Genomic DNA, 12,095 nt, shown 5'->3' with positions numbered 1-12,095 from the left:
ACCATTGATATGTACACAAAAAGCAATGTCACTTGGCCATTTGACATTTTTGTGTATTGCTTGTTCAAAACAACTTTTTAATTCAGGGGATGTGCATGCCTTATGTGCTGTATTGCCTTATGTGTGGGAAATGAGATAATTCTGAAGACTACAATTAGATAGATAATTCAGAAGACTATCTATGCATTCTGCAACACCAGTAGTACTGATGGTAAGTGGTGGTGGTGCTTCTTAATGCAGGATTAACACATTGGGTTTATGGCATTGGTCAGGCAGTCAGCATTATTTTCTATCTCTTCGATCATGTTGTGTAGTGTATACATATCAGTCCACACACGCTGTGACACCACCTTGAAACTGAAACTGGTGTTTTTTGTTGTTGGTTGTTTTTTTTGTTGTTTTTTTTTTGTTGTTGTGTGTGTGTGTGTGTGTGTGTGCATGTGTGTGTGAGTGTGCCTGCATGCACGCGTGTGTATTTGTGTGTAGTTTGCTAGTTATATTTTAGTGTCTATACATAACATGGATGTAATGTATTATGTATAAAACCAGGTGTTTCATAAAGTACTTTGAGCAGAATTCTGGATAGTGTGCTATATAAGTATCCATTAGTATTATTATATCTGGAAATACTATAGAAGTTCATTCCCGTTCTTTGCAGTTTATGCATATGTAGGAACATGAAAACCATTTTAATGGGACTTTTGATGACTGGGGAATGGTATCTGGGGAAAGGTGGCAGAATGGTTAAGACGCTCATCCACCAGTGTGTAGAGTCTGTGAGAGTCTGGGTTCGAATCCAGCTCTGTCTAGTCATTCAGAATTGTGGATAGTGTGCTATATAAGTATACATTATTATCATTATTGGTGTTGTTGTGCCATGACGCAGTGGACAATAGGCTGAGCCTTGTGTGGAGTGAGAACTGTGTGTTTGACATGTGTTTTGTAAAGAACCTAGAGCAGAATTATGGATAGTGTGCCATATAAATATCCATTATTAATAATATTAGTATTGTTGTTGTTGCGCCGTGTTGCAATGGATAACGGACTGATCCCGGTGTGGAGCGAGAACTGTGTGTTTGACGTGTGTTTTGTAAAGAACCTAGAGCAGTGTGCTATATAAGTATCCAATGTTAGTATTGTTATCATTTTTGTTGTTGTGTTGTGATGCAGTGGACAACGGACTGAACCCGGTGTGGAGCGAGAACTGTGTGTTTGACGTGCTGTGCCCAGAGATGGCCCTGCTGCGCTTTGCCGTCATGGACGAGGACATCTTTGGGGAGCCCAACTTCCTAGGCCAGGCCTGTTTCCCTGTGCCCTGCATCCGTCACGGTCAGTGTGGGGGGATGGGGTGTGTATTGATGTTTGTGGGGGGGTGTGTGTGTGTGTGTGGGGGGGGGGGGGGTTGGGGGAGGGGGGTGTATTGATGTGTGTGTTGGGTGTGTATTGATGTCTTTGGTACGCTGAATAGCCGAAAAAGCGTAAGACGAGACAGAGCGTAAACCTGACAAGATGGCGTGGAGAGCCTTGGCCAAAGGAATGATTAAGCGCTTATAGTTTTTAGAGGCGTTTGATTGGCTGAGAGCGGGTGGGCCCATCTTTTCACTGTTAGCCGCGCGAAATTTGGCCAAGCAGAGCAAACCAATAGGTCTAGTTTGCATCAGTTTGACATGGTAAGTATATTTAACACCAAACATGGAGTATAATACAAACTCCTCCTTTTGGGGGGGTGTATTGATGTGTGTGGGGTGTGTATTGATGTCTGTGGGGGGGTGTATTGATGTATGTGGGGGTGTCTATTGATGTATGTGTGGGGTGTGTATTGATGTCTGTGGGGGTGTATATTGATGTGTGTTTGTGGAGGGGAGGGGGAGGTATTGATGTGTGTGTGCGGGGGTGGGGTGGGGGGTGGGGTTATTGACAGTACTCATTGTTTATGCCCTGTTCTCTTCCACTGGTTTAAAGTACTGACAGTACTCATTGTTAATGCCTTTTTCTCTTCCTCTGGTTTAAAGTACTGACAGTACTCATTGTTAATGCCTTTTTCTCTTCCACTGGTTTAAAGTGCTGACAGTACTCATTGTTAATGCCCTGTTCTCTTCCACTGGTGTAAAGTGCTGACAGTACTCATTGTTAATGCCTTTTTCTCTTCCACTGGTTTAATGTACTGACAGTATTCACTGTTAATGCCCTGTTCTCTTCCACTGGTTTAAAGTACTGACAGTACTCATTGTTAATGCCCTGTTCTCTTCCACTGGTTTAAAGTACTGACAGTACTCATTTTTAATGCCTTTTTCTCTTCCACTGACAGTACTCATTGTTAATGCCCTGTTCTCTTCCACTAGTTTAAAGTACTGACAGTATTCATTGTTAATGCCCTGTTCTCTTCCACTGGTTTAAAGTACTGACAGTACTCATTGTGAATACCCTGTTCTCTTCCACTGGTTTAAAGTACTGACAGTACTCATTGTTAATGCCTTTTTCTCTTCCTCTGGTTTAAAGTACTGACAGTACTCATTGTTAATGCCTTTTTCTCTTCCCCTGGTTTAAAGTACTGACAGTACTCATTGTTAATGCCCTTTTCTCTTCCACTGGTTTAAAGTACTGACAGTACTCATTGTTAATGCCCTTTTCTCTTCCACTGGTTTAAAGTACTGACAGTACTCATTGTTAATGCCTTTTTCTCTTCCACTGGTTTAAAGTACTGACAGTACTCATTGTTAATGCCCTGTTCTCTTCCGCTGGTTAAAAGTACTGACAGTATTCATTGTTAATGCCCTGTTCTCTTCCACTGGTTAAAAGTACTGACAGTACTCATTGTTAACGCCCTTTTTCAGTCAGTCACTCAGCTTGGCTCTGACTGACATGATTTTAACCCTTTTGTATGTGTTTGTGTGTGTGTGTGTGTTGCGTGTGCGTGTGTATTATGTGTGTGTGTGTGTGTGTACATGTTCTCTGTGTGTCTGTCTGTGTGTGCATCCAGGTTTCCGCAGTGTCCCCTTACGGAACGGCTACAGTGACCCTCTGGAGCTGGCTGTGCTTCTGGTTCACATGGACATGAGAAATCCTAAGGTGGGTGTGGTTCTGGTTCACATGGACAGGAGAAATCCTAAGGTGGGTGTGGTTCTGGTTCACATGGACAGGAGAAATCCTAAGGTGGGTGTGGTTCTTTGCAGGCCTTGATGGAGCCCAATCATAACTGATTTCTGTGTACTGAATGAAAAGGGGGATGCAGAGTTTAGCTTGCTGTTTTTTAAGTTAAGTGCTTGAATGTTGTTTTTCAGCAGACATCTTTAAAAACAGGAATAATTATAAACAATAGAGGAGTGTGGAACACCCCTGACCCAACCACTTTCAGTCTGATGATTTGTGCTGATGACAAAAGCCATATCCGGCACAGCCACAGTGTCTTCACCTGTTATCTAGGTCACAGTTTGATCTGTGTTTTCATTTTCGGGGAGTGAAAAAGACTCCCCAGAATCCCTGTTGGCAGAGTCATCAAGATCAAGCATACAAAGAATCTCGTTGCTCGACACATCAGCAAGACAGTAAATGTAGAAATTTTGACAAATCATGCACAAGAAAACATCGTTTCCAAAACGGAAGCAATGATAGCAAGGAAAGTTATTCTGTTGCCACCATACACTTAAAACAAACACAAGTTTTTTACCTTATACCATCTATACAAGTTGGCCCGTATCTAAGCTGTGCACAACGCTGATGGAATATGACTGCACATGTGTTTCATTGCAGATGTGTTAACCCATTCAGCCCTGTGGAGTTTACCTCAGCAGGCTTTCATGCCTGATTGATGCAGAAAAAAATGCAGGAAATACACTATTTTTCCTCCAAATTATGTGTAGAAACAGCTAGAAATAGCGTAGAAGTTCATTCCCATTCTTTGCGGTTTATCCATATGTAAGAACATGAAAACCATTTTAATGGGACTTTTGGCGCCAGGGGAAAGGTGTCTGGGGAAAGGTGGTGGAATGGTTAACACACTCATCTGCCAATCCAGAGAGTCTGTGACAGTCTGGGTTTGAGTCCCACTCTTGCCCTTTCTCCTGTGTTTGACTGGGAAATCAAACTGAACATCTAGTCAGATGAAATGATAAACCGAGGTCCCATGTGCAGCATGCACTTAGCACTCTGAAAAAGAACCCATGGCAACGAGAGTGTTGTCCTCTGGCAGAATTCTGTAGCAGAAATCCACTTTGTTAGGTAAACAAAGATATTTATATGCATGCACTCCAGGTCTAACTAAGTGCGCTGGGTTATGCTGCTGGTCAGGCATCTGCCTGGCAAGATATGGGGTCGTGTATATTATGTATTGTCCAAATGCAGTAACACCTCCTTGAGAGACTGAAACTGAAACTGAAAGTGGAGTGATGGCCTAGAGGTAACGCGTCCGCCTAGGAAGCAAGAGAATCTGAGCACGCTGGCTCGAATCACGGCTCGGCCGCCGATATTTTCTCCCCCCTAGACCTTGAGTGGTGGTCTGGACGCTAGTCATTCGGATGAGACGATAAACCGAGGTCCCGTGTGCAGCATGCACTTAGCACACGTAAAAGAACCCACGGCAACAAAAGGGTTGTTCCTGGCAAAATTCTGTAGTAAAATCCACTTTGTTAGGAACATACAAAAAAAAAAAAGAAAAAAAAAAGAAGGGTGGCGCTGTAGAGTAGTGACGCGCTCTCCCCAGGGAGAGCAGCCCGAATTTCACACAGAGTAATCTGTTGTGATAAAAATCGAAACAAAAACAAAAAAGTGACGGCAGAGCAGTGATATCTTGAGAAACTGAAACTGAAAGTGACGGCAGAGCAGTGACACCTTGAGAAACTGAAACTGAAAGAGATCGCAGAGCAGTGACACCTTGAGAAACTGAAAGATAAAGTGACGGCAGAGCAGTGACACCTTGAGAAACTGAAACTGAAAGATAAAGTGACGACAGAGCAGTGACATCTTGAGAAAATGAAAGTGATGGCAGAGCAGTGACACCTTGAGAAACTGAAACTGAAAGATAAAGTGACAACAGAGCAGTGACACCTTGAGAAACTGAAAGTGAAAGATAAAGTGACGGCAGAGCAGTGACACCTTGAGAAACTGAAACTGAAAGATAAAGTGACAACAGAGCAGTGACACCTTGAGAAACTGAAACTGAAAGATAAAGTGACGACAGAGCAGTGACACCTTGAGAAACTGAAACTGAAAGTGATGGCAGAGCAGTGACACCTTGAGAAACTGAAACTGAAAGATAAAGTGACAACAGAGCAGTGACACCTTGAGAAACTGAAACTGAAAGATAAAGTGACAACAGAGCAGTGACACCTTGAGAAACTGAAACTGAAACTGAAAGATAAAGTGACGGCAGAGCAGTGACACCTTGAGAAACTGAAAGTGATGGCAGAGCAGTGACACCTTGAGAAACTGAAACTGAAAGATAAAGTGACGGCAGAGCAGTGACACCTTGAGAAACTGAAACTGAAAGATAAAGTGACAACAGAACAGTGACACCTCCTTGAGAAACTGAAACTGAAAGATAAAGTGACGGCAGAGCAGTGCGTGGTGCAGGGCTCAGTGAGGTGACCCATCTCTTGGCTCTGTCCGCAGGAGAGCGAGGACCGCGACATCTACGCGTCTATCCAGGAGCTGCGGGAGCAGTCTGAGGTGCTGACCCAGCAGATGGAGAACCTGGAGCTGGCAGGTGACCAGGACAACGCCTCTGCCGTCAAGCTGCAGCTACACGACACACAGGAGAGGCTCCTGGCCAAGAACCGAGAGAGGGAGCTCCGCAAGTGAGTGTTTCTCTGTTTGTGTGCGTGTGTGTGTGGAAGGGATGTTGGTTGAGGGTGATAGGGGTGTAGGGGTGGTGGTAGTGGGGGGCGTTGATTAGTATGCAGTCAAGGTAAATTGAATAAGCAGCAATTGCTTTTTTTACAATGTAAGTGGTTAAGATACTTGATTTTTAAAGTTTATGAAATTATACCATTTTATTTCTGATTGTTTTCAGAAGCTGAAATACACACACACACACACACACACACACACCTAACCCTCTCCCCCCCAGCCTCGTAAACACCCACCTGCACCTTGAATCAGCTGAGCTTGTCTGTGTTCATTTTCATCAAGCAACCCCACCTCCCACCCCCCTCCATGTCAAAACTGGTGTCTTCAGCATCAAGTTCACACAGTTCTGTCTCATTCAGTCCACAATCTTCATCTCTACTATTTGCATCGTGAAAGATTTCTTCCAATAGTTGTTTAAGTGTTGGGGTTTGTCTGCGTTCAGCCATGGCTTTGTAAACACAACTTGAGCTTTGAACGAACTTGCAAAACTTTCACCATAAATATGACAATGAGGTGAATATTTTTAGCTTATGCAACTCAGGAGATAAAGAGCTCTCAGGGGAGCTAATTTAATGGTCAGCAGAGTGTATTTTCTGCAATGCAGGACTCAAAACATAGACCGTTGTAACATGATGAACGGCATACGTCAATACAGCATTGGTGAGCGACATTTCATGACGTACGCCATACGTCAACAGCGCAGTCAAGAGGTTAATCTTGGTGTGAGATGGCAGGAGCTCCACAAGTGGGTTATAGTGGGTGGACAGTATGAGGAGGGGTGGGGAGTGTTAAATTTGGTGTCAGATGGCAGGAGCTCCACAAGTGGGGTATAGTGGGTGGACAGTATGAGGAGGGGTGGGGAGCGTTAATCTTGGTGTGAGATGGCAGGAGCTCCACAAGTGGGGTATAGTGGTGGACGGTAGAGGGGTGGGGAGTGTTAATCTTGGTGTGAGATGGCAGGAGCTCCACAAGTGGGGTATAGTGGTGGACGGTAGAGGGGTGGGGAGCGTTAATCTTGGTGTGAGATGGCAGGAGCTCCACAAGTGGGGTATAGTGGTGGACGGTAGAGGGGTGGGAAGCGTTAATCTTGGTGTGAGATGGCAGGAGCTCCACAAGTGGGGTATAGTGGGTGGACAGTATGAGGAGGGGTGGGGAGTGTTAAATTTGGTGTGAGATGGCAGGAGCTCCACAAGTGGGGTATAGTGGGTGGACAGTATGAGGAGGGTGGGGAGCGTTAATCTTGGTGTGAGATGGCAGGAGCTCCACAAGTGGGGTATAGTGGGTGGATGGTATGAGGAGGGGTGGGGAGCGTTAATCTTGGTGTGAGATGGCAGGAGCTCTGCTAGTGGGGTATAGTGGGTGGATGGTATGAGGAGGGGTGGGGAGGTGGAGAGGGCTTGGATGGGTGTTGATGGGGGAAAGGAGTGATGGTGGCAGTGATGACAAGTGTTAACCAGTGTGTGTGTGGAAGCTGGAAGCTGTTAAATGAGTGGGAGTGTTGTTAGAGGGCATGGGTTGGGAGGAAAAGGGAGGGGGCATGGTCTGTTAGGCTATAGGAGGCGCTTGGTGGAGTGTTGCTGATTCGTGTAATGAGACGTGTAACTGGTTTCAGTGGAAAAGTGTTCATTTCATTTGTTTCAGATTTACACGTGCATGTGAATGTCTGGTGGTGAAAACTCTTGGTGTGTGTCTGGTCAAGATTCAGCGATACATAAAACATTTGACTTTATTATACAATAAAGAGTGATAACTCTCTCCATGTACAACATTTTTACATTATTCTGTCATTGCTGTTGTGTGCACATGTCACTTGATTGGTATAGGGACAAGCCAGGAGCTTCCTTTTTCGAGGAAGTGTTTGGGTTTGTTCCAATGTACCTTTTTGTTTACCTGTGTGCTGGCTGAATTGGTAACAAGAACAGCATCGACATGAAGTTGTGTACCTTGTACATGGAGAGAGCTAACACTCATTATTCTCCTAGTTTTGTTATTCTTTAATTTGATTTTGTCATTTTTTAACTTTGATTTGATTATTTCTCTAATATTATGTTTTTAGTTTTTTTCTGGTCATGTGTCATGCAGGCAGAATCAGCGTCATCAGAAGGTTTACCGACGACAGACACATTCGTAAAGGAAAGGGAGTGTGACCTGGAGACAGTGCAGGTAGAAACACACTGCCTGCCGACCTCAGGGCTGCACATACCCAGTGTTTTGAGCACAGTCTGTTGATGCTGTCTGTAACATGGAGAAAATTAAGGGACAGCCAGGTGTCCACTGCAAAGTGTGTACTGCTTTGTCCACTGCAGCGTGTGTACTTCTGAGTCAACTGCAGTCTATACATCTGTGTCAACTATAAATGTTTACTTCTGTATAAACTGCAAAGTGTGTACTTCTGTGTCGACCACAAACTGTGTTACACCTTGTTGACTGCAAAGTGTGTACCTGCGTATTGACTGTAAACTATGTTTCTCTGTGTTGACTGCAAAGTGTGTACCTGTGTATTGACTGCAAACTGTGTTACACTTTGTTGACTGCAAAGTGTGTACCTGTGTATTGACTGCAAACTGTGTTACACTTTGTTGACTGCAAAGTGTGTACCTGTGTATTGACTGCAAACTATGTTACTCTGTGTTGACTGCAAAGTGTATACCTGTGTATTGACTGCAAACTGTGTTACACTTTGTTGACTGCAAGGTGTGTACCTGTGTATTGACTGCAAACTATGTTACTCTGTGTTGACTGCAAAGTGTGTACCTGCGTATTGACTGTAAACTATGTTTCTCTGTGTTGACTGCAAAGTGTGTACCTGCGTATTGACTGTAAACTATGTTTCTCTGTGTTGACTGCAAAGTGTGTACCTGTGTATTGACTGCAAACTGTGTTACACTTTGTTGACTGCAAAGTGTGTACCTGTGTATTGACTGCAAACTGTGTTACACTTTGTTGACTGCAAAGTGTGTACCTGTGTATTGACTGCAAACTATGTTACTCTGTGTTGACTGCAAAGTGTATACCTGTGTATTGACTGCAAACTGTGTTACACTTTGTTGACTGCAAGGTGTGTACCTGTGTATTGACTGCAAACTATGTTACTCTGTATTGACTGCAAAGTGTGTACCTGTGTATTGACTGCAAACTATGTTACTCTGTGTTGACTGCAAGGTGTGTTCAGCCCATAGTCAATGGGTATTTTTGCTGTTTGTGGAGATGACGTCAAGAGGACTCCCATTACTCTTAGAAATTTGAGTCTCAGACATTTTGCAGCCATCAGTGATGTGCTTTGATGATGTCAAGGGGCTTGAACGAGAAAGACAAGTTCAAATGTGAGGGAGAGGTCTGAAGAGTAATTTGAAGCAGAGTACTTATGATCATACAGCCAGTATAAACATTTGGAAAATAGGAATTTCAATGTGAGGGAGAGGCCTGAAGAGTAATTTGAAGCAGAGTACTTATGATCATACAGCCAGTATAAACATTTGGAAGATAGGAATTTCAGTAACTTAAAGTTGAAGCAGTTCACATGCTTGATCATGGAGCCAGTATAGACATTATGGACAATTTGACTGCTGAATAACAGTTGCTAGTGTGAATACTGTGTTTTTAACACAACTGTATGCTTATTCAAATGACGATGTGACTAGTGTTGAAATCAACAGCCTGAGCTGTACGAAGAAAATGCTCCTGTTCTTCTTCTTCTGTTTATTCTTTGGTGACTTCTCAAAACACTGCCAGATTCTCCAGTGAAATTCTGCATCAGTGTCCCACAGTTCCAATACCAAATCGCTGGAATGGAAGACCCAGGCACATGATGAAAAGATGTTCTCTTTTTCGTGCCTGTATCACTATCACCAGCACGTCACATCACTGTTCTGTTCACAGCACTACGCAGACTCCAGATTCATGCATGGTCATGAAAGTCTGGAAAAGTCTAAGAACCACTGCCGGGACTGGAAAAACATCTTTTGCACTTCAGGTTCTAGAAAAGTCTTGGATTTTTTGACTCACTTGTGTAAACAAAGTGAGTCTATGTTTTAACCCAGTGTTCGGTTGTGTGTGTGTGTCCGTGTGTCTGTGTGTCCGTTTTAAACTTTAACATTGACATTTTCTCTGCAAATACTTTGTCAGTTGACACCAAATTTGGCATAAAAATAGGAAAAATTCAGTTCTTTCCAGTCATCTTGTTTAAAACAATATTGCACCTCTGGGATGGGCACAAATTTTTTTTTTAAAAGAAGCCTAATTATATGCAAACTGCATTTACTGTTATATTTATATTTTTTGTATTCTCTAAACTTGGCACTTTGACCTCTTATTCTGACACAACAACAAGAGGAGTCATTATTATCATTTTTTGTTCAAACAGGAACTTCTTTTGCTAAGCATGGAATTTTTTTTATTTTGCAAACGTTTTGGTGCAGATAGTAAAAAAGGGAAATTACTCTGTAATTAATGCTAGGGGACTTAATTTATCACAAGTGAGTCTTGAAGGCCTTGCCTCTCTTGTTGTTGTTTTTTTATCAAACCCTTGACCAATACTAGTCGACAAAGAGCTTAACCAAGTGAATGTATTTTAAAAACAACCAAACAAGCAATAAATAAAAAAGCACCCAATAAAGTGATGAAAATTGAACATTGATACTGGGATATGCATGTCTCTTTCAGCTCGCTCATTATTTCACAGTAGATAGCCAGCTTACCATCAGATGAATTTCCAGTTCCCATGTGTCATTATTTCACAGGAGATAGCCAGCTTACCATCAGATGAATTTCCAGTTCCCATGTGTCATTATTTCACAGCAGATAGCCAGCTTACCATCAGATGAATTTCCAGTTCCCATGTGTCATTATTTCACAGTAGATAGCCAGCTTACCATCAGATGAATTTCCAGTTCCCATGTGTCATTATTTCACAGCAGATAGCCAGCTTACCATCAGATGAATTTCCAGTTCCCATGTGTCATTATTTCACAGTAGATAGCCAGCTTACCATCAGATGAATTTCCAGTTCCCATGTGTCATTATTTCACAGCAGATAGCCAGCTTACCATCAGATGAATTTCCAGTTCCCATGTGTCATTATTTCACAGCAGATAGCCAGCTTACCATCAGGTGAATTACCAGTTCCCATGTGTCATTATTTCATAGCAGATAGCCAGCTTACCATCAGATGAATTTCCAGTTCCCATGTGTCATTATTTCATAGCAGATAGCCAGCTTACCATCAGGTGAATTTCCAGTTCCCATGAATAGTGCTGGTTCAGCTGAAAGGAAGATACACGCTGTATCAAATTCTGGCTGGCTTGTTCCGGCCAGAGTGAACATGAGAGGGATAAACTCTAACTCAGTGTTGCTGTTTGTCCCAGACACATGTCCTTCACTACACACAGGGGATGTGTAACAAAACAAACAAGCAGAACAAAACAAACAATAAAAAAAAGTTCAGCATCAAAAAGTAAACTCCATTCATGGTTTAGTCTTGTTTTGGTGAAAATCTTCTACAGTCCATTTCAGTTTTCTGACTGTGAAGACACACACTTAAGATGTACATAATTTAATCAGGACAGGACTTATATAAGATTTTCTTGCTGTTGTGTTTTTCTATAACTGTTGTGCATTATGACCTGTTTCAAGTAACTAATACTGTTTAAACCTAGAATGACTGGGTTTGATTATATGTCTGCAATATTTCATGGAAATGTGGCTTGTTATTGTTCCTTGACTAGCCAGTTAAGAATGAACATCAGGGACAAATTTTCAGGTTGGGGGTGGTGGGCGACTGGTGGAGGGATGGGGGGTTGTTTGGGGGGTTGGAGGGGGGTGGGGGGACACATCACCACTGCTTGCTCAGCTGATTTTGTGCTCATTCTATGCGCACTGTCTGTGCTTGGAGGCTTTCTTGTTTGCAGAATGTACCATCCATCATTAAGGGGTGTATTGTACAGTGTTTGGCTAAGATTTGTGTGTGTGTGTGTGTTTGTAATCAGCCTCTGCTAATAATAACCATTTTAGTGCGATGTGAAGTATTACAGACCTGCGTTGTACGTTTTACATCAAACAGTGCTAGGCACTGCTGTAGATATCTAAACGTAGGGTTTTAAATCCTGTGACTGGCACTATACAGTACACTAGTCATTGAAGGGCTGTGGTCTGAGATATGACTCAGTGTCACAGGTCTGAGATATGACTCAGTGTCACAGGTCTGAGATATGGCTCGGTGTCACAGGTCTGAGATATGACTCAGTGTCACAGGT

At 42.9% G+C, this 12,095-nt stretch overlaps 1 protein-coding gene across 1 annotated transcript in view; it reads left to right on the top strand.

Moving 5' to 3' along the window:
* LOC143300602 (1-phosphatidylinositol 4,5-bisphosphate phosphodiesterase gamma-1-like) overlaps nt 1-11,594 on the top strand; it is a 69,984-nt gene extending 58,390 nt beyond the window's left edge. The window contains exons 29-32 of the mRNA XM_076614383.1: nt 1,171-1,329; nt 2,981-3,069; nt 5,608-5,792; nt 7,927-11,594. Coding sequence (XP_076470498.1) covers nt 1,171-1,329; nt 2,981-3,069; nt 5,608-5,792; nt 7,927-7,975 — 482 coding nt within the window. The 3' untranslated portion in view covers nt 7,976-11,594. The remainder of the gene's footprint in view (nt 1-1,170; nt 1,330-2,980; nt 3,070-5,607; nt 5,793-7,926) is intronic.
* The last annotated feature ends 501 nt before the right edge of the window (nt 11,595-12,095 follow it).

This window comes from Babylonia areolata, chromosome 26 (genome assembly GCF_041734735.1).
Source record: "Babylonia areolata isolate BAREFJ2019XMU chromosome 26, ASM4173473v1, whole genome shotgun sequence".
Classification (NCBI taxonomy): Eukaryota; Metazoa; Mollusca; class Gastropoda; order Neogastropoda; family Buccinidae; genus Babylonia; species Babylonia areolata.
This window is presented reverse-complemented; position numbering and strand designations above follow the sequence as displayed.